Genomic DNA, 24,772 nt, shown 5'->3' with positions numbered 1-24,772 from the left:
GAAAAAATTACGATTTTCATTTTTTGGCAATTTTGTCAATTTAAAGAGTTTTTTTTGTAGTGTACATAGGAATGAAGATGGTCACCCCAAAATTGATTCTCCCCCCTCCCCCCCCCCCCCCCGTTTGTCCCGTGTTCAGAAAAATACCCATTGTGGCCCTAATCTACACATGGCTAGGCCCATAATGGAGGGAATGCCCGCTGGATTTCAGGGCAGAGCTGAATAAATTCCAGGCCCCATTGCCCACTTATACGGAAAAAAATTGACTTCCTAAAAATAACCCCCCCCCCCCCATTTTTCGGCATTCCCTAACTATTAGATAAAGGTAATAATATAAACCGTTTTATGTCCGAAGACCGGGGTAATTACGGAGGCTGGTTAGGTTGGGCACATGGGGCAATAAAACCGTGTATCCCCCCTCCTCTCATGCTTTTTGGGGGTATTTCGTAACCTCAGTGGCGGGTATGGAGTGTAAAAAGTGGCGCTCTGTGAGGCTTTGTAATCTTGCTGCGGTGTGGCGGTCTCCCACAGAAGGCGCTCAACAAGCTGCTCCTGGAACTGCAGGAAGGCGAGCGTTCCCGGGGCTTCTTGTAAATTACGTATCACAGGTAGCAGTCTGAATAACGCCGGGCTCACACGGCCGTAGGTGGAATCCGCTTGCGGAGGCCCGCAGTGGATCCCATCTGTGAGCCGGCCGTGACCCTGCGTGCGGCCGCGTAATGTACTGCGCATAACTGTCTACTCACACAGGCGGTCATGCGCAGTACACCGTTGTTTGTTTTTATTTCCCGCGCCGTTGCTTAGAGATGACCCGGGTACCCGCAGCCCGTACACAATGTGTTTGCACATGGGCTGCGAGTATATCCGCGGTCATAGAGCACAATGGGCTCTAGGTCACGGATATCCGCGGTAAAATATAACATGCCGTGTTCTGTTTCTGCGAGTGGATTACTTAATTCCGACCCGCTAATTGGGGGGAACTGTGTAATCCAATGCATGCGATTGATCCGTGGATTACCGCTGATCAAGCGCATGCAGAACCCGTAATTCCTCTCCGGTCATGTGTGACCGGCCTAATGTTAGATTGCTACTTTATCACGTGACCGGGGACCGCTCAGCGAGGCCCCCGGTCACTGCTCCAAGCACTCAGCGACCGTTAGTCGCTGGGAGCAAGGAGATTTAAAATTTCCTGGGCTCCTGCGAATGTGTCCGGCATTTTGCCGGCGGGCGCATGCGCAGCAGCCGGAAGGGTCCATGGAGGATAATCGCATCTGGATTCAAATGCGGAAGCCTCCGAAAAGATGTTTCATCTCCTCTCACCGATCGCATCAGTGAGGGGAGATGAAACTTCCACTTTTTAAAGAACTTTTACGTGATCGCCATTATGCATTGGATAACGGCGATCACGTGACCAGTAACCGCATACCGCGGCTCCCCGTGACATCTCCAGGCTCTTGTCTACCTGCAGGGAGATTTTAAATTTCTTGGGCAATCTTTCACTTTTGCGCATGCGTCCGCCATCATGCTGACGGGGGCATGCGCAGAAGCTGGGGTAAGGTCCACAGATGAACATCCCACCAGGGAACTAATCCGGGACCTTGGGTACGTAATTTCATCCCCCCTTACGGATATGATCCATAAGGGGAGCTGAAACTTTAACTTTATAAACTTTTAACTTTTTTTTTTACTTTTTAACTTTATATGATCACCGTTATCCGTTATCATATGACTGGAAACCGCATACAGCGAATTTGCCGGGCTCGCCGGCCTTCTGCGCATGCGCGCCACGTCGCAGAAGCCAGCGGGGGGTCCGGAGACCGGCTGGAGGACATGGAGGAAGCGGGGTGAGTATTTTCACCTCCCCTCATGGATCTGATCCATGAGGGGAGGTGAAACTTTTCTTTTTTTACACTTTTCTTTTCGGCGATCACTGTTATCCATTGTATAACGGCGATCGCAGTAATGGGGTCCGCTCACCGCGGTCCCCGCTGACATCTCCTGCCTCCCGGCTACCTACAGGAACCGGGAGCCAGGAGATTTTAAATTTCCCGCGCCGCCGGGCCTTCTGCGCATGCGGCTGACGTAATGCCGCCTGGCGCGCATGCGCAGAAGGACGGCTACGGGGCCCGGAGCATCGGGAGAGCGGGGAGCAGCGTGTGAGTAATTCCAGCTGCCCCTATGGATCCGATCCATCAGGGCAGCTGAATATGTAGCTTTTTTCAACTTTTATTTACTTTTTTGCGCCGATCGCAATGCCGGGGGGGAGGGGGTCCGTACAGCCCGGGATGACAGCTCCATGCTGTCGGCTACCTGCGGACACCGACAGCATGGAGCTGTCACGTCCATAGCCCGAGGGGCTTTATTCTCTGCAGGACACATGTTTTTACGTCCTCAGAGAATAAAGCCCACTTCGGGAGGACGTAAAAACACTATGGGCTGGTCGTTAAGGGGTTAAGCATCGCTTGAGTTACTCAGAGCAATCACTCTTCTCGGGTAACTGCATTCTTGTCCGAGCAGGGGGGGGGGGGGCATCTCTCACCCGCTCGCTCCCCCGCCCCCCCCCCCCCCCTCAGCATGCTCAGACAAGAATGCAGTTACTCAAGAAGAGTGATGCTCGCTTGAGTAACTGCATTATCCAAGCGTGCTCGCGCATCTCTACTGATGAGGTGTGTTAAAAAGCCAGTAAACCCATGAAAAGAGAGCAGACAGCGCTTAGAAATCACAGCATTTAGACCGCCGTGGTGAAAAGCGTGTTGTGTGTTAGAGGCCTACAGGCTCATTCAAACAGGGGTTGCAATTTCAGTCCCTTTAAAGAAACCCCAGTTCTTGCTGTGCGCGCATTACCTGCGTTTTTGCTGTGTAGTTTTTTGGGTTTTTTTATGTCCATTTTGCATCCATGTGGTGTTCACTTTTAACACACGCAAAATGCATAAATACATCCATACTTGTTCTATTGGTGATAAATCTGGCGGTTGGGCAGCCACGGAAGTGTGACAAAGTTATGGAGGCTCCTGTGACCCTTGTGTGTGCGGCCAAGCATTATCCTGATAGAAAATGCCTCTTGGAAGCCGCCATGAGAGGAACACGTGTGTCTGCAGGATGTGCTGAACATATGGCTGAGCTGTCATTGTCCCTTGTACCACTTGTAGGGGGGATCCATCCTCATGATGGGTCATTAATAGTTGATTGGACGTGGTCCGGCGCTCGAGAACCTGGCCGAACGGGCGCCTGCTGTCAGCTCTTCTACACAAGGGTACACATCAGAAACTGCTGCACTGCCCCCTGTGGAGTGGCCGGTGCTTGTAATTGCAATTGCAGCTCCATTGTTAAAACTGAACAAAAATTATGTAAAATGCAAATATGGCTGCAGATTAGATTGGTCAGTTTCTCACTGAGCACACTTCCATTCACCTTATAAGCCCTTCTACTCTCCTGTATATACTGAAGCGGATCCTCCGTGCAGCTCGTTAACATTGTTGTCACATAGGACACAATCTGTGATGGGGCTGCAGCGCAAATGTAGCCAGACACTGTGTGGTTGTGTTAGGCCTCATGTCCACGGGGAAAATAAGAATTAAAATCCGCAGCGGATTTTAACTCTTCTCCCGCGCGCGGATCCGCACCCCATAGGGATGCATTGACCACCCGCGGGTAGATAAATACCCGCGGATCGTCAATAAAAGTGATTTAAAAAAAAAATGGAGCATGAAAAAATCTGGACCATGCTCCATTTTCATGCGGGTCTCCCGCGGGGACGGCTCCCGCGGGCTTCTATTGAAGCCTATGGAAGCCGTCCGGATCCGCGGGACACAAAAATCATATTTTACTTACACGCTCCGGTTCTTCTCTTCGGCGCCGCGTCATCTTCTCTCCGTCGCGGCCGGATCATTTTGCTTCGGCCCGGCGCATGCGCGGGGCACGTCACCGACGTCATCATGCACATCCGCCGAGCCGAAGAATGAAGATCCGGCCGCGACGAGAGAAGATGACGCCGCAGCGAAGAGAAGAAACGGAGCGGATGGGAGGTGAGTTTATTCTGATTTATTGTTATTTTCAGCCCTCATGTCCGCGGGGCAGGAGGGACCCGCTACGGATTCTACATGGAGAATCCGTAGCGGATCTGATTTTCCCCGTGGACATGAGGCCTTAATCTACACTGCGCCTGTCGGCTCGTCCCCGAGGGCCGCTGCACAGACCGTTCTTAACACCCTATTTGTGCAATATCATCCTTTTTTTGGTCATTAAAGGGGTTCTTTACTCGACTAGGTAGGGTTTTCTCTACTTTATCTGTTTGCTGCCAAATTACCAAGTGCCACTGAAAGATGTCGACTCGGTAACGTAGTGATACCATAGATTGGTCTTGTGCCATGCTGACACAAAAAAGTGGAAAAGTATTCCTATAAATGTTGGCCCTCAGTTGTTACCCCGGACACTTGAGTTAAAAAGAAACTGGATATTTTTATAATGTGTATTTTTTTCTTTCCTTTTAGGAGTCCAGAACACTTGCTGAAATAGCCAAAGCAGAGCTTGATGGCATGGTCCTCAAGAACCGGCCTCTCCGCATACGCTTTGCTACCCATGGGGCAGCGCTGGCTGTTAAAAATTTGTCTCCTGTGGTTTCAAATGAGCTCCTTGAAGAAGCCTTCTCCATGTTCGGCCCGGTTGAGAGAGCAGTTGTTGTGGTGGATGATCGGGGCAGAGCGACGGGCAAGGGGTTTGTGGAGTTTGCAGCAAAGCCCCCAGCCCGGAAAGCTCTTGAGAGATGCACAGATGGAGCTTTCATACTGACAACGTAAGTCGTTCTAACTGTTCTCAAAAGATGGGAAGCTACATTTTATAGAATGTATCTTAGTTATTGAAAAACCTGCGTAGACCTGTCAGTTGTGGATGGGGGATAAATCTGTTGTCGGTACATTAGGATGTGTGCCCTATTTATTGTTAAAGGTAATCACAAACACGGTGATTGCATCAATATGTCTGTCCTATGCGTCTGTGAAGAACGAACATTCTATCAGTAGCTGCTCACGGAGGACTACCGGAGTAGTCGTTAATATTAATGAGCTGCGGGCTAGCCCAGCCCACCCTCCAGCCACTGATTGGCAGCTGATTTCGGTCTCTGTGCATAGAGAGTAAACTGTTAATTAGTGCAAATGGGGCTTTCAGGTAGCACAACTCTTAGGCCTCATGTCCACTAGGAAATTCGGGCCTGCGTGGATTCTCCATGCAGAATCCCTCAGCGGGTCCCTCCTTTCCCGCGGACATGAGGCCTAAAAATTGAATTTGCTTACCTGTCCGGACGCAGTGGATCTTCCCTCCGTCGCGGCCAGATCTTCTTTCTTCGGCCGGCGGATGTGCTTGGCACGCCAGAAGCGTGCTGCGCGAATGTGCCGTGCACTTCTTTTTTTGGAACTCCTGCTCTCCCGCGCCAGAGAGCAGAAATTCAGCTGCGGGTGTTCTGCGTTTACGGACGGCTTCCCTAGGCTTCTATGGAAGCCTGTGGGAGACACGCAGAAAATGGAGCATGCTGTGGGTGTTTTCCCGCACGTGCGATCAGCGCGGCAGGGAAAATTGACATCCGCAGGTATTTACTTACCTGCAGGTGTCCAATGCCTCCCTATGGGCGCTGATCACGCGTGAGGGACACCCGCGCGGATTTGGTAATTCTATTTATCCCGTGGACATGATGCCTTACAAGTAGGATTTCTGGTACACGCTCCTCTAGGGCTGGCCACGGATAATAGAAAAGTGAACAGCACATCAATGCTGGACGTTTTGAGTGACCAGAATATACTGCCGGTGTACACACTTATTTGTGTATGTAAAACGTTTTGGGTATAATCACCCTTCATCAGGCTTGAAAAAAAAAAGAGCAAACCTAAAATTGGTACACAAGCATCTAAAAAGAGAAGGAAAGGACATGGGGGGGGGGGGGGGGGGGGAAAGGATACATTAAATAAACACCGTGACTGATAAACAGACAACAGCAAAGCACATTAGTGCTCTGTCATCAACCAAGCAATGGATCATCCTGTTAAATGCTAGCGTCCACTAATCGGAGGAGAGGGGGTAGGGGAACAATAGACAAGTTGGCCACGGCCACATGTAAGACTCAGCAAAATAGAGTAAAATAAAGCATAAACGCCATAAGAAGATTCTGACGAATAGGAGATAAAACGCTGGCCAAGGTGCAGAGATGTAGAAACTGAAACCTATGGAAGAAGTAGTAAACCGTGAATGCTCTGTTACAGAGAAGTGCAATGCATTTGGAAAGTCTTCAGACACTTTCACTTTTTTACACTTGGCAGTGTTGTGGCTTTGTGCCTTCCTATTTTCAGCTGTCAGTGGCTGGAGGCTGGAGTAGGCCGTGCTGACCTGCATTTCATGGAAATTGAGGATTACTTCCTGTAGTCCTCTCTGTTTGCTACTGATGAAATATAAGTAAGGCCCCCTGTCCACGGGCCATGCGAAGTCCCGTGGCAGATCTCCGCCACGGGAGCCGCCGCTGATTCTCCGACGATCAGCCCTATCTGATAGGCTGGCCGCGGAGAATCGGAGCAATTCGCAGCATGCTGCGAATTGCCCGCCACGAGCAAAGAATCGCTATGATTTGCCGCTCGTGGACAGGTGCCGCCACTTTCCATAGCAATGCTATGGAAAGCGTCAGCCGGCGTGATTCAAAATCAATGGGGCCTTGCAGACATGCATTAGATTGCGGCGCTAGATGGCGCTTTCTGAACACAGCATGTTCTATAATTGTCCGTTTAGCGCACCTAATCACCCATCACATTGTGATGGGGTGCGCTAAAACGCTATCGGTCACAGGTAGCTGCAGACGAAAGTAAAATCGTGGTGCTTTACCACTTTCGTGTGTGAGAGCGGCCTTAGTGAAAACTGCAACACAGATATGTAAAACTGACATATCCCTACAATCCGTGTACTCGTTATTACTTTACACTGCCTCATGGACAACCGCATAGAGATGTTGTAATGAACCAGTCACAGCCCGTTTTTCTCTTAAAGGGAAACCTGCCAGCTTGATAATGGAGTCCATTCTACAGGCAGCATATTGGAGCAAGAGAGCCGAGCAGACTTGTAGGGTTTGGGGGAAAAGAGTAATTCTAACCAATTTTTAAATCAAAATTCACAATGAGTTTAGAGGTCCAGTGGGCGGTCCTATCCGAGATTGACAGCTATCGGTGTAAATTATAATCTCTCCCACCAAACTGTATATCAGTCTGCCCATGCATCCTGTTCTAGAATGTGTTCTTTAAACAGTTGCAGCAGTTTAAAGAAAAACGTACCCCTCTTGTTGTAATGTTGGTACCTAGCTGGATATCATTCAGGCAGCATGAAGCTCGTGACCGAGTCCTTTTAATCAGTCTAAGTTTCTGATCAATCTTTTGGATTTGGGCCTCTTTCACACGGGCTACAAAATCATCGCTACAAAACACATGTATGTGAGGCCCATGGTCTCCAATGGGTTCTTTCACATGAGATGTTTTGTAGCCCCTGTGAAAGAGGCCATAAAGGCATTTTCCAGGCTGATACTATTGATAACTTATCTTTGGGATAGGTCATCAATAGTTAATTGGTTGGGGTCTTGAGTGGTAGACCCCAGCTAATCGGGCACCCACTGTCAGCGCACAGGGGTGCATTGCAGAAGCAGTTGACTCTGACTCCTGAGTAGTAGCTGCCACTGGTAATTACAGCTGCCACTGATTGTAATAAGTTGTGCCTGCTATTGCTGGCATTCCGTACCCCTGTGTGTTGTGGGACTGACGGCGGGTCTACTATCGGCTTCTCCTCCTGGGTACTGATACTGGACTCAAGCCGATCAACTATTGATGTACGATCCTGAGCATAGGTCATCAATAGTCTGTCTGGTAACCCCCTTTAATCCAGCTAGAATTTTCTTCTGGCAGAACTGCTTCAGTGCAGAGTGTTTTATGTATAAAGCCTCTTTCACACATACTGCAAAACGCATGTATGTGAGGCCCATGGTCTCCAATGGGTTCTTTCACATGAGATGTTTTGTAGCCTGAAAGAACCCATTGGAAACCCTGGGCTTCATATACATGCCTTGTTGTAGTCCGTGTGAAAGAGGCCTAAAGACAGTGGGAAGTGCTGAGCATTGCCGGGTACAACCTGATATGTACTGTATTTGCACACCATGTTTAGTAATCTGCTAAGGGACAGGCAAGTTCTTAAAACGATCATAAAAATGTGATACCTCAGAGTCTTTCAAAAGAATTTGAGAAGCGATGAAAGCCTATCTCAGGGGTATCCTTGTACAAAACATTAATTGGGTCAAGAGACAACGTAGACAGCTGGGACAGGAGCTACAAAAATGTTTGGTGGAAATGGAATCCGTTTCTGTATGTAGCGGCACCTTATATGATTTGTCAATGGGGAAAAAGCGCAATACGCCTTAGAGACCTCTGCCAATAAAAGAGACTTTATGCGTTAATCTTAATTTGACAAGGGGGAGAGAACTGGACACGTTGGCTGTCATTGCTTGGGCACAGATGGGTGCCTCATATAACTGGGCTTAGAAATACTTTAGGAACCATAGGTAGTAATACTGCTGCGATTAAAGAGACGCGGCACTATTCCTATAGCTCACTGTACTCCTCCAAAATAATAATAATTTAAAAAAAATAAAAAATGCAGATCAAGTTGCTGAATTCTAAACGTCTATCTCTGCCTTGTGTCACCATTGACCAACAAGACTTTTTGGATCCACCTTTTATTTTTGGAAGAGTTGCAGGAAGATGTAGAATCACTGCAGATTAACAAAGGGGGCAATATTTTATGGAGGACACTATTACTACTGGGGCCACCGATATAGGGGGCACTATTACTACTGGGGCCACCACTATGGATGACCCTATTACTACTGGGGCCACCACTATGGATGACCCTATTACTACTGGGGCCACCGATATAGGGGGGCACTATTACTACTGGGGCCACCGATATAGGGGGGCACTATTACTACTGGGGCCACCGATATAGGGGGGCACTATTACTACTGGGGCCACCGATATAGGGGGCGCTATTACTACTGGGGCCACCGATATTGGGCTTGCTGTTACTACTGGGTCCACTATGGGGGACCAGATTACTATCGGGGCCACAATTATAGAAGTTACTATTACTGTTCAGTCGTCCATGAGGCTGATGTGACCTTCAATGAAATTGAGTTTGACACCCCTGATCTAGATTCACTGCAGTGAATATTTGGAGGCTCTGCCTTAACCTACAACTGGTGACGAATAACGTAGGGCAGCAGGTACCATGTTCGCTGGATGCCACCAAAGTATTTAACAGCATAGAATGGCCTTTTTATGGGAGGTGATGCACAAAATGGGGTTTAGCTCAACTTTTATAGAGTAGATAAAAATTACTTTATGCAGACCTTAAATCTAGCATACAGGTCAATGGTGGATTTACTCCCACCTGGACGTGCTAGGGGTGCCCTCTTACCCACCCTCCACCTTCTTATTTGCCGTAGTAGTAGAGCCACTCGTAAGTAAGATCCTATCCCTCCCTGCGATCACTAGTTTCAGACGTGGCCTTATGGAAGAAAAGATTGCGTTATTTGGAGACAGTGTGTTATTTTTGGGAGATTTTGGCTGGTTGTCCACGGGTGTAGCGATATCCCGTGGCCGATCTCCGCTGCAGGAAAATCGGACTCGGCATTCGAGAGCCCGCAGCGGAATCCGTCCCTGCCCGTGGCCGAGGACACTGCGGGTCTTCTGCTTACCCATCCGTATGGGTGAGCGTGCCAGGTCCACAGATCATCTTTCAGTATTAAACAAACCCTATTCAGTTACAGTGAAAACGGACGCCTATTCTAACCGCTAAGATCTCAGTAATATACGGTTATAAAGCAAATATAACAAGCAGGGGGTACTCCACCACTTCATCCACAGCTTATCAAACTTGTGTCCTGCTTTACACTTAAGGTATGTCCCATTTTCCTGGGGTAGAAGCCATTAAACGTTCTCTTTAAATTCACTAAGTGCGCTATCAATTTCTGTGCTGCACAGAGGACTCAATTTCCATCTTGGAAGTCACTTACATATCAGAGTATACGTACTGAAGGAGCTGAAGGTCACTTGGTACACATGATTAATTAAAGAACCTCAGTCCAGTATCTGGTCAGCTTTGGACACGGCCACATCATGGTAGTCAGTCCTGCAGATGGGAAACCTCTCGCCTCTACGAAGGAGTGCAACAAACATGTCTGCGACAACAGATGCGCCTCACTGGGATAGTCTATCGGTAAGACTTCAGACCAACAGGGCTGATCTCCCTCACCGTACTGGGAGCTCACGAGTCCATGGGAGCCTACAGATAATACAAGGGTGCAGAAATATCTGCATGAGGAAGAGGAGAGACTTCTAGCTCTGTGGACAGCAAGTCTCCTCGATCAGCTTGATGGAACTAAGTATTTGAAGTGAATGTAAGAGAAGAGTGGTTGTAGGCGCAGCCCGAAACGCGTTTATTGTAAGCTGGATTGATCAACAATATAGAAGTCTAGCTATAAATCGCGTCTCGTGCCTCTAAGGAAAGAAAAAAAATGATTGTGCCAACAACCACATGTTTGCTTTAGGCCCAATGTCCATTGAATCCGCGGACTGTACGAAATTCAATTGTAGGCTGGTTGCGGATCAGACGGCTTGCATTGACTTCAATGAAAGCCGTCCGTGTGGGAACCGCATTGAAATGGAGCATGCTGCGATTTGTTTTTCGGACCAAATGGTCTGCATAACAGATCCACATGCTTTAATTCATGTGCGGACGCCCAGGCTTCCCTATGAGTGGCTTGATTTGCAGATCTCCTGCGCAGGTGACCCATGCTGATTCCGCAAATCTGATCCGCCTGTGAACATTGGGCATGGTCCTACATCTGCCAGTTGTAATATACGCTCTGATGGTATCCCGTTACTATACCATACTTTTGTACAAAGTGTTTTTACCTTCCTAATGAGCATATTCTATATGGCGTTCATGTGACTTGTATGTTTACATGACAACAATACGCAGTGTTACTTCTGCCTTGGAACTGCTTATTGGAGATTTTATGTCCCCTTAGGCTTTCTGAACTGACTGTGGCAAAAGGTGTGGGGGATTGTATTATTGTAAATAGTGTTCTTATTGCGAAAATGTAATGAAACGCATTTTGATTAAGAATTTTAAACTCTTACGATGTTTAAAGGGCATTTTTTGATGACACGGTCCCTATTGTATAAATCAAGTTTTTACATATATTTCAAGAAAATTGGCATGTCCTGGTCTTTCTCAGCATTCATTTCTAATTAGGTCGGCTTCACATAGACGTATTTGCATAGACAATATACAGAGAATAGAACCCATTATTTTCAGTAGGTTTGTTCACATGCACGTTTTTTGATGCACACATTTCGGACATGCAAAAGCAAAAAAAAAAAAGTAGAACATGTTCTATCTTCTGTGTATTTGTACACTATAAGTGCCCAGAGAAGTCAATGGGGGCGCACAGATGCGTGCAGAATACACAAGGAGATGCCTAAAACACTACACAATTCTGCTGCAAAGATAATGCATCTGGAACTCGGACAAATTAGACCAAATGCCCATGGCCGGGTCGGATTCCGTCGGGTTACCAGTGCCTATGATCGCTATAACAAGCGATAAGGCATTGCAGGACAGAAGCCCCGCAATGCTTTATTATAGCGATTACAACGAGGACACAGTGTCAAAATTAATTTAAAAAAAAAGTCAACAGGATTCTTCCATCTTCGTTATTGGGGCCTTTCTGCTCCGTCATATATAGTTGCCTTCGGCCCCTGAGTGCAGTTTTCCTGTTCCCCTAACAGAGCAGGAAAATAAAACCCATAGCGCTCGTGTGAACAGAAGTGTGTAGATGATCCAGATGGTTCTTTAATATCGCATCTTTCTCTATCATCCTCTTTAGGACGCCTCGACCTGTTATTGTAGAACCAATGGAGCAATTTGATGACGAAGATGGTTTGCCAGAAAAGTTTATGCAGAAGACTCAGCAGTACCTGAAGTAAGCCAATGTGTTGTATCCGTATTGGTTTATGGTTAGAACCAACATTGTTCTGACAATGGCTTTGTGTCCCTAGGATTGGCTCCATCATTCACCAAGTTGTTGTCCTCTACAGTTTTTACTGTTCGTTTTTATTTGGTGTTAGAAATTTCTATTTTGTATTCTAATATACACAGCTTTCTTAGAGTTCAGTGACCCCTGCACAATAGGATGGTCTAATGTGGATTTCAGTCATGTGACCCCCTGGTATTCAGTTGACCCTGATAAGGCATCTATTAGGTGACTAGTAGTTTGAGGAGTAGAGCTCACACAGCAGCTCTTATATTCTTCTACCTCTTTCCTTTAGTGCTGTGTGGGTTTTATTATTTTTTTGTTACCTTTTTATTAAAGGGGTTGTCCCGCGGCAGCAAGTGGTGTTAATGGCCATATTAATGCACTTTGTAATGCAATATGAGCCATACAGAAGTTATACACTTACCTCCTTCGGTGCTGGCGTCCTCGTCTCCATGGCGCTGACTAACGCTGCCTTCTCCTTCCATTAGACGCGCTTGCGCTGTGCGGTCTTCTGTTCTGTTGAATGGGGCCTCTCCGGCGTGCTCGCGCCGCCGAGGTCTTCTGCGCATGTGCAGACCAGCTCTCCGGCGCGAGCACGCCGGAGAAGCCCCATTGTTTTTCAGCATATTGTGTCATTGTACAGGGCCAATACAATCTATTGGGGCCATTCACGTCAAGCATGCATTACTTTCATCCTTTTTGCAGATGAACAGTACTCATTAAAGTCTGTTTAAAAAAACAAAAAACAAACAAACTGAAAAAACAGTTGCATCAGTTAGTTAACTGTGTGTTTGTTTTAAGGCCTCATGTCCACGGGCAAAAGAAGAATTAAAATCCGCAGCGGATTTTAACTCTTCTCCTGCCTGCGGATCCGCACCCCATAGGGATGCATTGACCACCCGCGGGTAGATAAATACCCGCGGATGGTCAATAAAAGTGATTTTTTTTAAAAATGGAGCATGAAAAATTCTGGACCATGCTCCATTTTCGTGCGGTTCTCCCGTGGGGACGGCTCCCGCGGGCTTCTATTGAAGCCTATGGAAGCCGTCCAGATCCGCGGGAGACCTAAAATAAGAATTAAATCACCCGCAGCGGGCCGGGAAGGTCTTCTCTTCCTCACGGCCGGATCTTTCTTGCTTCGGCTTGGCGGATGTGCCCGGCGCATGCACGCGGCACGCCGCCGGCGTGACGAGTTCATCCGCCGGCCAAAAAAGAAGATCTGCCCGATAGGAAGAGAAGACCTTCCCGGTCCGCTGCGGGTGAGTTAATTCTTTTAAATTCGTATTTTAATGCCTCATGTCCGCGGGGCAGGAGGGACCCGCTACGGATTCTACATGGAGAATCCGTAGCGGGCCTGATTTTCCCCGTGGACATGAGGCCTAACCCCAGCAGTCACCTTTTAAAATTGGAAAAATTCTCCTGAAAATGTCACTTTATTGTAGATTTTGAATGTCTTATGTAAATATATTTGACGTAAAACTGTTACCTGAAGTGCATTTTTTTAATCCCTTATTGACAACTAATTTTAGCCTTAAGTTAATCGTATCCCCTTCTATGTTTTAGCACTCATAACTTAATTTTTTTGCCATGTATGATACTTAGTATTTGGCATGATGAGTTCTAACTTTTGTAGGAACCAATTTAGGGTGCATATATTGTAAAGAGTAACTTATTAATTTTCCTGGCTGCAGTGGACAAAAGGTAATTTCCCCATAGCTTTTGGCAATTTATTTTTATGGCACTTGTGGTGTGGTATAAATATTGATACCTTAATTCTTCGGGTCATTACGATTATACCCGACATTGGTCCAGTGTAAACGGACCTTTAGAAAGATACCGCAACTCCCAAATATTTGAATTCTCTCACCATTTGAAGCTGCGTATGTTCCAATGAAGAATCCTCTGGCAATGATGGATTGATGAGAAGAATTACGGATTTCTCCCAGTTAATAGTAAGGCGCAATATTTTACTAAATATATCAAAAATAGACATAACAAGACCCATAGATTTACTTGCATCCCCCATATACAACAGATCATCTACATATGATGAACCGTGCTCCTCAATTTCTCCATACTGAAATCCAACTATATCAGGCAATTTCCTTATCAAACCAGCCAGGGCTCGATTGCCAAGGCAAAGAGAAGAGGGGCGCCCTCTAACGCCATCCCTTCAGAAATATGACCGTTCACCCATACTCTTGCCCCGGCTGTGAATAAAGCTGTTTAACTCATGCCAAACCTTTCTCACCAAACCCCGTCCTATGAGTAACTGCCCATAGATTCCACTCAACTATGTCAAAAGCTTTCGGGAAGAGACTAATCCTTTCCTGGTTTAGGAATTAAGACCATTATAGCATCTCCTTAATGGATGAACTATGCTTTCATGCAATGATTCATTAAAAACGGTCAGTAAATGTGGTATAAGCATATCTTAATAGCGTTTAATGGAAAAAAAAAAGTTTGGAAGGCCATCAAACTGGGGTGATCCTTCATTAGAGAGCATTGCTACTGCGTGCTTTAATTCGTTAAATGTCAAAGGAGTCTCCAACATTACTCTTTGATTATCAGACGAATGGTAGTTGAATTACATATTAACATAGTATGCTAGGCAGAATGAAGGCCGTGTCCATCTGGTTCAGCCCATTTAGTGTATATTGGTGACATCCGTTTCTCCTGCCCATGTGACTAACCTTACATTTATCAATATTGAACTTCATTTGCCGTTGTCTGCCCAAGCCCCCAGCTTATCTAGGTCAATTTGCAGCCGTACATTGTCCTCCGCTGCATTGATTATCTTGTATAATTTTGTATCGTCTGCAAATATTGATATTTTACTGTGCAGCCCCTCTATCAGGCCGTAGATGAGCTATATATTCATAATCCGCACTTAATTTAGAGGCATAAAATAGAGGGAAAATGTCTTCAAAATGTTATCCACCCCTATAATCCGAGAATTACCTGCCTTCTCAATGCTGTAACATAAGCTGATGATCCCTGTGCCCTAATTATAGAGGCCAAAAAGTGGCCACCTGCCTCCCCCTCCTCAGAATCTTTTGCTTCATAAAGATGTCTACTTTTTGCAATACCTCTCACAAGATCCGCCTGATTAGTGGGATAATGTATATATGCTTGCTCTCCTTCTAAAGCTCGTCACTGCAAGGCCATAATGGCATCCTATCCTGATTTATGTAAACGAGTCTGTTTATAAAGACCCCTTATAAATGTCTTCATAGCATCCCACACTATAGATGATGAAGAACCAATATTAGGCCTCATGTCCACGGGAAAATTCGGGCCCGCACAGTTTACCCATGCGGAATCCCGCAGCAGGTACCTCCTGGCCCGCAGACATGAGGCCAAGAAAATAGATTATACTTGCCTGTCCGGAAGCTGTGGGTCTTCCCTCCATCATGGCCGCAACTTCTTTCTTTGGCCCGGCGGATGTGCTCAGCTCGCCACAGCACAATAACAGCTGCGGGTGTGCCGTGGGACCGGATGGCTTCCATTGCCTTCAATAGAAGCCGCGGGAGCTGTCCGTGTGGGAAAAACACACACAATGGAGTATTCTGCGGGTGCTTTCTTGCGTGTGCGATCCGCACGTCAGGGAAAAAAGACATCTGCAGGTATTTAATGAGCTGCGGGTGTCCAAAGATTCCCTATGGGCGCGGATCACTCGTGCGGAAGACCCGCACGGTTTTATTAATTCTGGTTTGCCGGTGGACATTGGGCCTTATAAAAGAATTCCAATAAGCCTCTTTGTCAGACCAATTGTCCTTCAGCCAAGCACCAGGAAATGGTTCCGACAGACACACGGGCCTGTAACAATGGTGCCGGTGTCTCTGGAAACTGTTAGAGCTGCTCATGATGTTGTGCAGTCAAAGGATTCTTTCTACCACTTGTCTGTCAAGGGCATCCTGAGCCCGGTCACCTTGTGTATATGCCCTCGTGAATCCACTGGCCCCAACACCCCCTAACAGTCTGGTCAGAACGGCCCAGGTGGAGGGCAATTCATCAATGCACCCCCCTTTCAAACTCTGTTAAATGGGCAAATATCTTTGATTGCATCGCAGAGGCGTCTAGTGGTCAAAAAGTTCCACCCAAGTGGATGAGAGGTCATTGCACACAGGTAGCCTCTAAGAACCTTTTCATAGGCCAAGGGTGGAACCCGTTTTAGGGCCTCAAGTGGCAAAACTGTTCATCTAATCGCACCACAACTCTTAAGAATTTGCATACCTGCCTGAGATGTAAGTGCATGCCGAGTTTTGCAATAAACTGACAACTTCTCCAAGGTGCTTGATTTATTTAAAAAAAATAAAATAAATTACGGAGTGTATATCTAACTGCACTATGTTTACCCTTCTCTGATGGGACTTTTAATACCTTCTCTCAGGCCGGGGTCACACGAGCCCAGCCAGTGACCCTGCGTACAGCACTAACCTGTATTGCAAAGGGTGGCTTAGGCTTGCAGCATTGACACGGATACCCGCAGCCCATACACAATGTTTTAATGTGGATAGAGAGAGAGAATATTATTTATATATATATATATATATTTTTTTTTTTTTTCAGTAGTCCTTTGCATGTCAGATTGCTTTACTTAAAATGGAGTGTTTTTGCTTTCAGGGAAAGGGAGGAGCCTCCAAGATTTGCTCAGCCGGGGACCTTTGAGTTTGAATACTCTTCTAGATGGAAAGCTCTCTATGAGATGGAGAAGCAGCAGAGAGAGCAGGTTGACAGGAACATAAAAGAAGCAAAGGAGAAATTGGAGGCCGAGATGGAAGCCGCTCGCCACGAGCACCAGCTGATGCTCATGAGGCAAGGTAGGATCCCTCTCCTGTCCTAATATGCCATGCGTGTGTCAGGTCAGACATTACACAACATGAGAACACAAAGACGTTACTTTATTCCTCCCTTTTACGAACCAGATCTGCAGTCTAAATAATTGCAGATGACGTTTATTTCTGTGGAAGTTAAACATGGCAGTGTGTATTAGTTGATTTGTCTTTGAAGTTTGCTAACATGCCTGCCTGCCCTTTGGGTACCTTAATCTGTTTTCCCTTTGTCTATACAATTACTGTATCTGTTTATGACCTTTGATTGTTTTAAAGGACATCCTACGTCCATGTGGTGAAATGTTGCTGCCAGAGCTTATTATTGATCCCATGTTTGTTACTAGAGCATGCAATAGTCTTCCATCTGGGTTGCTTTAATTGGGTTTTGCATAGCTCAACAATATGGCCCATGTCTGCTATATACTCCTTGTGATGTTAAAAGCAACTGCAGCGTTGGCTGAATATACTTTTTTGGGAGCATTCGGTTAAATGTTAGTTTTTTGAGGTGAGTCTCTTTAAGCCTAAAAGACATACATGTACTCCCTCCGAATGCAAGGTTTGTGTGGATCGAGAGCCAAACCCACTCCATATACACTGTGTCGACTGACTGACACCCGCTCACAACAGCCAGGATCAGTGCTCGCTCTGATCGTTGCTGTTAAGCCTTCAAATCCCCCGATTGTGTTCCGAACTGCCATCTTCACGATGAGGAGATACATTTTGGTATCGTCGCATAAAGTCCAATCTATCATACTAGTATGTAATTCATGCCGAATGGTGAACGTCGTCAGAAAAAACACATCCTTTCTCTAAGCAAATATGCAATAAAAAGTATTATACAATCCAAAACGGTACCGGTAGAAACCGCAGATCATCCCACAATAAAAAACCCTCACACAACACCATAGATGAAATATATGCAGCCTTTATTTTTTTATTTATTTTTTAAAGAGTGCAGTGGAAAAAATCTACATTTTGTTAGCGTGATCACACTGACCCACAGAATAAAGTTGTAATTTTTGCTGCAGTGTTAACATTGTGAAAGCAATACCTTCACGCTGCTTAAAGATGGCAACATTGCAGGTCTTTTCTGTTTTACTCTATTTAGAAATTAAGTTTTTCAGTACATTTATATGCTACGCTAAATAGTAGCATTGAAAAAATACAACCTGTACCGTAAATAACAAACCCTCAGAAAGCTGCGTTGGCTAAAAAATAAAAGTTGGGTTTTTTTTTTGGGGGGGGGGGGGGGGGGGATTGGGAGGAAAAAACTAAAATCTAAAAAAGACTATGTCCTTTAAAAAGTTTTTGTTTAGGGGAAAAAAATTATCTATCCCTCCCCATCAGTCTTCTTACCGCGTCTTCTCCTAACTGATCTTCTTTGGCTCCTCAGACCCCTGGGTCACCTCACCGCAAGCCGACTGGATCCTCTTCTTCCTGTTTCGGAGCGTCCATTCTGCAGGTCAGTGTACATTGTCACTAGTGATGTAGCGTTCACTGCCTAGCAGGGAATGTCGAGCTATCGTGGAGACTGTGCGTGCTATATCGAAGGCGAGCGTTCATATACTTTCATTGCGAGAGAGTGCGCAGTCTTGGCAATAGCTTAACACTGCCCACTAGGCAGTGAATGCTACATGACTAGTGACACAGCCTTAATTGACCTGAAGGAAGGAGACTGACGAGAATGGACGCTTTGTTACTGGAAGAAGAAGAATCAACCGGCTTGTGGTGAGGTGACGTGACCAGGGGGACTGCAGGAGCCAGGAGAAGATGACTGGGTAGGAATAGGTAAGTATTGTGTTTTTTTTTTCTGTTTTTTTTTTTTTTTTAAATAACAGAACCCTTTAATGGGTGGACACTCAGCTGTGTTTGCTTCATACTATAGGAGAAGTGCAGTGTGGGTTTTATGTATATTGTAGTCTTTTGGACCATTTACAGCACTGTAAAGGACATAATTTGCTGTATTTCTGCAGATCTAATGAGACGCCAGGAAGAGCTGCGAAGGTTAGAGGAGCTGAGGAATCAGGAGCTACAAAAGCGAAAGCAGTTTCATATGAGGTACGTTTTTCAATCAAGTATTATAACATTCTTTTTGTTATAAAACTTGTGTCTGCACTAGTGTATCTTGTTTCCACCATAAAAAGGGGTGGAGACCCTGGTGAGAGACAGTGAAGGATTAACGCCCCCAAACCTCCTCATTGGCTGACGAGGGGTTGGAGGTGTTCTGCCGCGGAGCTTGCCTGCGCTCCCCAGCTGCACATGATTTATGCAGCCCATGCTGCTGCCTAAGCGCTCAACGGACATGTCTTGTAGCACAGGAAAGGGGGAGATGGAGGCTGCCGGGGAACAATATCCGCCTGTGTGACCAAAGCGACACGCCAGGTACACTAAGTGCCGGAGGTGCACCACTACCTTCCTGCTCCACTGCTTAAGACCCAGCCAGTGTTAGTGTCAGGCACTCGTAGGCAGCTTAGGGAAGGGGGGAAACCGCTGTGCAGGTAACTTTGTTCACACGTGCCACCGCTCCCTCACTGTCCAGAGCTCTGTGGTCCCGGCTGCTGTGCATTCTCACTGACCTAGCAGCGGGTCATTGCAGGGATGCCATCGGGGAAGGCACTTGCAACTGTGCTCCCATCGTGGAACGCACCCATACAGTTCCGAATGGCGCCCTGGGTGTAACTGCTATGTCTTGTCTCCCAATCTGCATCTAGGGGCATGACAGGGGCGTTCACTCCTGCTGACACTTGTCACACCCTAGCTTCCTGTGTCGACAAGATACACCAGTACCACTTGTGTCAAAAAGCTGCTTTAGTGTATGTTGTAAGAGGGTAATGTACAGTCAGAATGTTTGTTTGTAATGAGACTATCCCTAAATACATCTTGAATTATTAGTCTTCATTTTAGCCACTAAAGTGCAGTCAATAAACTTGTAGCTTCTGTGCTCTTAGCTTCTTAGCTTGTCAGCTTTGATGTATAGACTGGAAAATGATTGCTCCTTCCATAAATAAATGAAATGGTCTAAAGGGCCTGGAAGCCTTCTATTAGCCCACACCGGTCTAAAGCATGACAGTGTTTCACAGGGTCCCCACAATCTTTTGACTTCTGAATTCTGATCTCTTGGGTGACATGAAGGGATTATATGATGTAAACTTAGATTTTTCAGAAGCTGTAGTCACGTAATCCAGTACACAGCTGGTGATTGGCTAAGAAGGCGTCGTGATACAACATATAATTATTTACAGATTCAGGAAGTAGTTGTCATCCCTCTTCCCATTAGTGGATACAGTTACGTTCACTTATGTGGCTTTATTCGGTCATTGCACCGATATCTGTACCCTGCTTTATGTTCTGTATATTAACATTTACTGTAGACACGAAGAAGAACAGAGACGACGTGAAGAGGAGATGCTTCGTCAGAGGGAGCAGGATGATCTAAGACGTCAGGAAAACTTTAAGCCAGCTTACATGGACACTGTAAGTAATATTTCAAAATTCAGTCCACTTTTCACAAGTCGTCTCTCTGTAGAAGGACCATCCTCATCCTGCTGAGCGTTATGGATGTTCTCCAGTTTCTTTGCATCACTGTTTTTGTATACTAAGCTTGCTATTTTTTTTATAGTAATTGTGGTGGTCTTTGTCGTCGTTGTACTCATTATTGCTGCTATCTCTAGTGTGAAAGACGGTAGCAAAACAAACCAATAATATTTCTGCCTTTTTGGTTTTGTTTTAAAAAAAACAACAAAAAAACATAAGTTTCCTCCCTTAATTTTCTTGATGGTAATGAGGGTAAAACAAGAAGGCCATGTGGTTTCTTGGCCAAAGTTGCTTTGAACTTACTTAGTGCCTAGCTTAGTGTTGGGTTACCTACTGACCAGCTTGATCAGATTAAGGGTTAGGGGGTCATTCCAGGACAAATCACCCACAATGTACGATTTTTGGGATACATTGCACTTTTGTTCATTACTAGAAAATATAAAAAACTTAAATTACAGGTCATTGTGTCAAGAAATACAAAGGGATTAATTTAATATCGGATATGATTCAAAATCCGGCATCTTTTGTCATATCACAAATTGGGTCAGAAATCTCCTTCGGGACATACAATTTGTTCAACTAAACAATCATTTAATGAAATTAATCAATTAAAATTTTCATTGAATTGCAATAAAAAAAATTTTCTCAAACCACAAATGTCACATTACTAAAATTTTGTGGTAAGAAACTTCAATGTTTGGGGCATATACACACATTTTGTTTTCAGCTTTCTCTTCAGAGTGGCTCCGTTCCCAAAAAATTGATGATATTCCAATTCTACTTTGACTTATATTCCAATAACAGTGTTGGGGAAAAAATGTGTTAAATCTATAATTTTTTTGGCTGTCATTAGGGGACACAGCGAAGACCTCTGGTATAGCACCTGCCACTAGGAGGCGGACACTGGTAAATGTTAGATTGGGAATGTTTGTGCAGGGATGAGGTGAAAATATTAGAAGCCAGTGAATAATTTGAGAAAACATGCATCTGCATTTGAAATAAAATTACAAATTGTATCAGTTATCAAAAACGTTTTCTAGTCCTTCACTTCAACCCTTCGTAGACAGATGGGATATTAAGTTTGTGGCTCCAGAATATTTATCTATTCTTAAGTGTCCCAAATCTGTCAGGGACATTTGGGGTGTGGATCTGCTCTAAAGCGGTTTATAGAGAAGGTAACAAAGATATAATTATGTACAATAACCGCATGATGGGAGACACTGATTCAAAACTCCATGTGTTACGTTAGAACTGTGTATTCTGCAGTGTAGGTTCTGAATGTGGTGCGATCCACATACCGGATGTGACGAGTATTGTAATAAGTATAGCACAAAGTCTATGAAATAAAAGACCTGATTTTTGATACTTTCTTTGTGCTCTGTTAGGTTAAATTTTCTGTTTTTGTGCAGTTGCGCCTCACCCTCTGGAGTTGTCCGTAAAGTAGATTTGTTTTCTATTTTTTTTGTGGTGTCCACTTCTGAAATTCAAAAATCTGTTGGTGTCGGTGGGTCTGAAGAATATTTGGAGGTTTTCTATTCTTCATGGCATAATATGAGGTTTAGCTACTCGATGCTCTCTTCTGAATTTTTTCTGGATATAAACTGTTTCGAAGTGGTTCTGGTTTAGTTAACTAGTGAAGGCATTTATATCCCCTTCCAGGCCGTCCCAAATAAACATTAAGTTATTGTAGTGTTTATATTTCGTATTGATATTTCTTGATGATCTATGTTCAGACAGAATATACTTTCTCAAATTTGCCAACATATAAGTTGGCAAAACTCTGCCCACATTTTTTACCTATCGTAGTCCCTGTTTGTATCAAAGGAGAAATAGATGTTTTGTAGATTGAAATTGATGCTGTCCAAAATGAAGTCCTTCTGTTTGGAGGGTATGGCTTTATCTGGTCTTAAAATAGAAGAAATAGTATTTAAACTTTGATCAAGATTACTTGTTACAGAGTTAATGCCGGATATGATTGGTCTTTGTGAATTTTTAGAAAATTGGCATTCTTAGATTCTCAACAATTAAAGTCTTTCTCCTTCTTTGTTATAATCTCATGGTTTTAAGTATCTTAGACCAGAGTAATGAGAACTATTTTTGTTACCAATGCGGTCTGCTGTAGTCTAGGTATAGTATGAAGTGTCTGACACGATACACATGGCTTCTTCTACTTAGGCTGAGGAAACCTATAGTACCCTGATCCTTTGTCCCTGCTCCAGATAATATCGGAGTTATCCATTAGGGACCTTTTAGGATTTCGACCTTTCACCTCAATGCGGACATCATGCTGTCTGAGGCTTTCACACCCTATGGAATGTCACCTTCACAAACTTGCATGTCGTATACGTACTGCGGATCAATGTCTCGTACAAGATGCTTTTGCCATTCTGATTCCCTGTTCCTCATACCTGATGGCTCTTGTCAGGAGTCTGTTGGCCTCCAAGTGTAGACTCGCCTGCTGGATGAGGTTGGCGTTCACGGAGGCCTACCGTGCTAAAGGCAGTCTCCACCTCTTGGGGTCATGGCCCACTCCACTCGTGCGGTGGGTGCATCCTGGACGGTGTCACATAATGCTTCTGTGCTTCATGTTTGCAAGGATGCAACCTGGTCATCACTTAATACGCTCATGAAATTCTACAGGGTGCATATTTTTGTATCTTCTGACACTGGTATTGGTATCAGGATTCTTCAGGCGGTAGTACCCTGATTGCATCACATGTATTTCTGGCGTACACTTGGGAACTGTTTTTGAGGTCTTTGCTGTGTCCCCCAATAACACAGCAGAGAAAACAGGATTTCTTGCTTCTCCCCCATTAAAAACCTTTTCTCGGATGTTCTTTGGATTTTTTTGCTCCTTTCCTTGAAACCTTTTTTTCTCAGATGTTAATTGGGGGACACAGCACCCACCCATTTGTTACCGGGGAACCAGTTGTTTTTGTTCTGAACTTCCCCCTTTATGTATTCGTTTGAATATGTAATTCAACTAAAACATACAACCAGTAGCCCTTGGGCTCTTAAGGCCCATTTACACGGAGCGATGATTGCTAAAAAACGATTGTTTGAGCGACAATCGTTGTCTAAACGCGCGGCCATCGTGCACTTTTCGTGCACTGCTAGCTTATTGTTAAATTCAGTCCAACCTAAAAATCCTCATTCAGTCTTATCAGCAGTTCTCCACGGGGAGTGTTGGTGGCATTGTTTCCCCCCTGGAGAACAAAGGAACGGAATGGAGAGAAGAGCCCTTGGGCTATTAACTGCTTTCAGCTAAGGCTTCATTTGCACACTTAATTGCTCTTAAGTAGCTGAGTAGCTACTTAATAGTTTATGCAAAATGATTGCTCAAAGCTGTCACTTAAAAACTGTCGTTTGAGCGATCATCACTCTGTGTAAATGGGCCTTTACTCTCCTGCTTGTGTACAAACGGATTTAGTTGGAGGCTGCCCAGTGTCCACCTCCCAGTTGTAGGAGCTATACCTGAGGTCTTCGCTGTGTTCCCTAATGAACATCAAAGAAAAGGATTTTACAGTGAGTAACAAAAAATCCCAATACGGAGAGTATCCCCCACATCTTCCTGTAGTTTCAAAAATCTGACGTATCAAAAACTACTGGTTTTTGTGACCTTCAGAAAATTGAACCCCCTATATTTCTTGACCCTATGACCTTGGGTCAACAAACAAATATGCAAAGTTTTGTAAAAATTGGAGGTGGTCGAATGTTAATCCTTGGGAGATTTTATTCTGGAATGACCCTAATTCTACATGGCAACATACATTGCGCAACATGATGATTAGAATGTTGCAGCTTGTGACCCAACACAACTGCGACATGACACTTGAACAAAACGAACTCGTTCAGATTTTGGGCAAAAATCGCATGCAACTTTTCCACCATAGGCAGGAATGTTATTTGCATGTGACTTGCCTACAGTCGGTCTGTGATTTGCCAACCTCTAATTTGGCTATTAAACAGCCAAATAGTACAAATGTCTTTTGGTCATGTGACTTTCTGAGACCTTGTGTAACACAGATTGCCCTAGCCATATTATCTACCTTCCGGTCTTGTAGCCTTAAGGCTGGGTTCACACCGGGTGGATTTGCCGCAGCAGATCTGCCCGCGGCCGCTAATCTCGGGATTAGCCAGCCATGTGGACGAGGTTTCTCAGAAATCTCGTCCACACGGGACGGCTAATCCGCTGCGGTAAATCCGGTTGAAGCTGCGGTGGCCGCAGCCGCGGTTTCAAAAGATGCAGCATGTCTATTTACCTTTCCTTTTTTGTTTATTTACGCCGCGG

The 24,772-nt window shown here is 45.2% G+C and overlaps 1 protein-coding gene across 4 annotated transcripts in view; it reads left to right on the top strand.

Annotated features, from left to right (window-relative positions):
* Positions 1–24,772, top strand: part of PSPC1 (paraspeckle component 1) — a 95,368-nt gene that overhangs the window by 5,596 nt on the left and 65,000 nt on the right. For all 4 annotated transcript variants that reach the window (XM_066582164.1, XM_066582162.1, XM_066582163.1 and 1 more), the window contains exons 2-6: positions 4,491–4,792; positions 11,963–12,058; positions 16,739–16,935; positions 18,921–19,005; positions 20,319–20,421. In XM_066582164.1, the coding sequence (XP_066438261.1) occupies positions 4,491–4,792; positions 11,963–12,058; positions 16,739–16,935; positions 18,921–19,005; positions 20,319–20,421 (783 nt within the window). The remainder of the gene's footprint in view (positions 1–4,490; positions 4,793–11,962; positions 12,059–16,738; positions 16,936–18,920; positions 19,006–20,318; positions 20,422–24,772) is intronic.

Source organism: Eleutherodactylus coqui, chromosome 1, assembly GCF_035609145.1.
Source record: "Eleutherodactylus coqui strain aEleCoq1 chromosome 1, aEleCoq1.hap1, whole genome shotgun sequence".
In the NCBI taxonomy this organism is placed as follows: Eukaryota; Metazoa; Chordata; class Amphibia; order Anura; family Eleutherodactylidae; genus Eleutherodactylus; species Eleutherodactylus coqui.
Note: the sequence above shows the minus strand (reverse complement) of the source record. Positions and strands in the feature narration are given on the sequence as shown.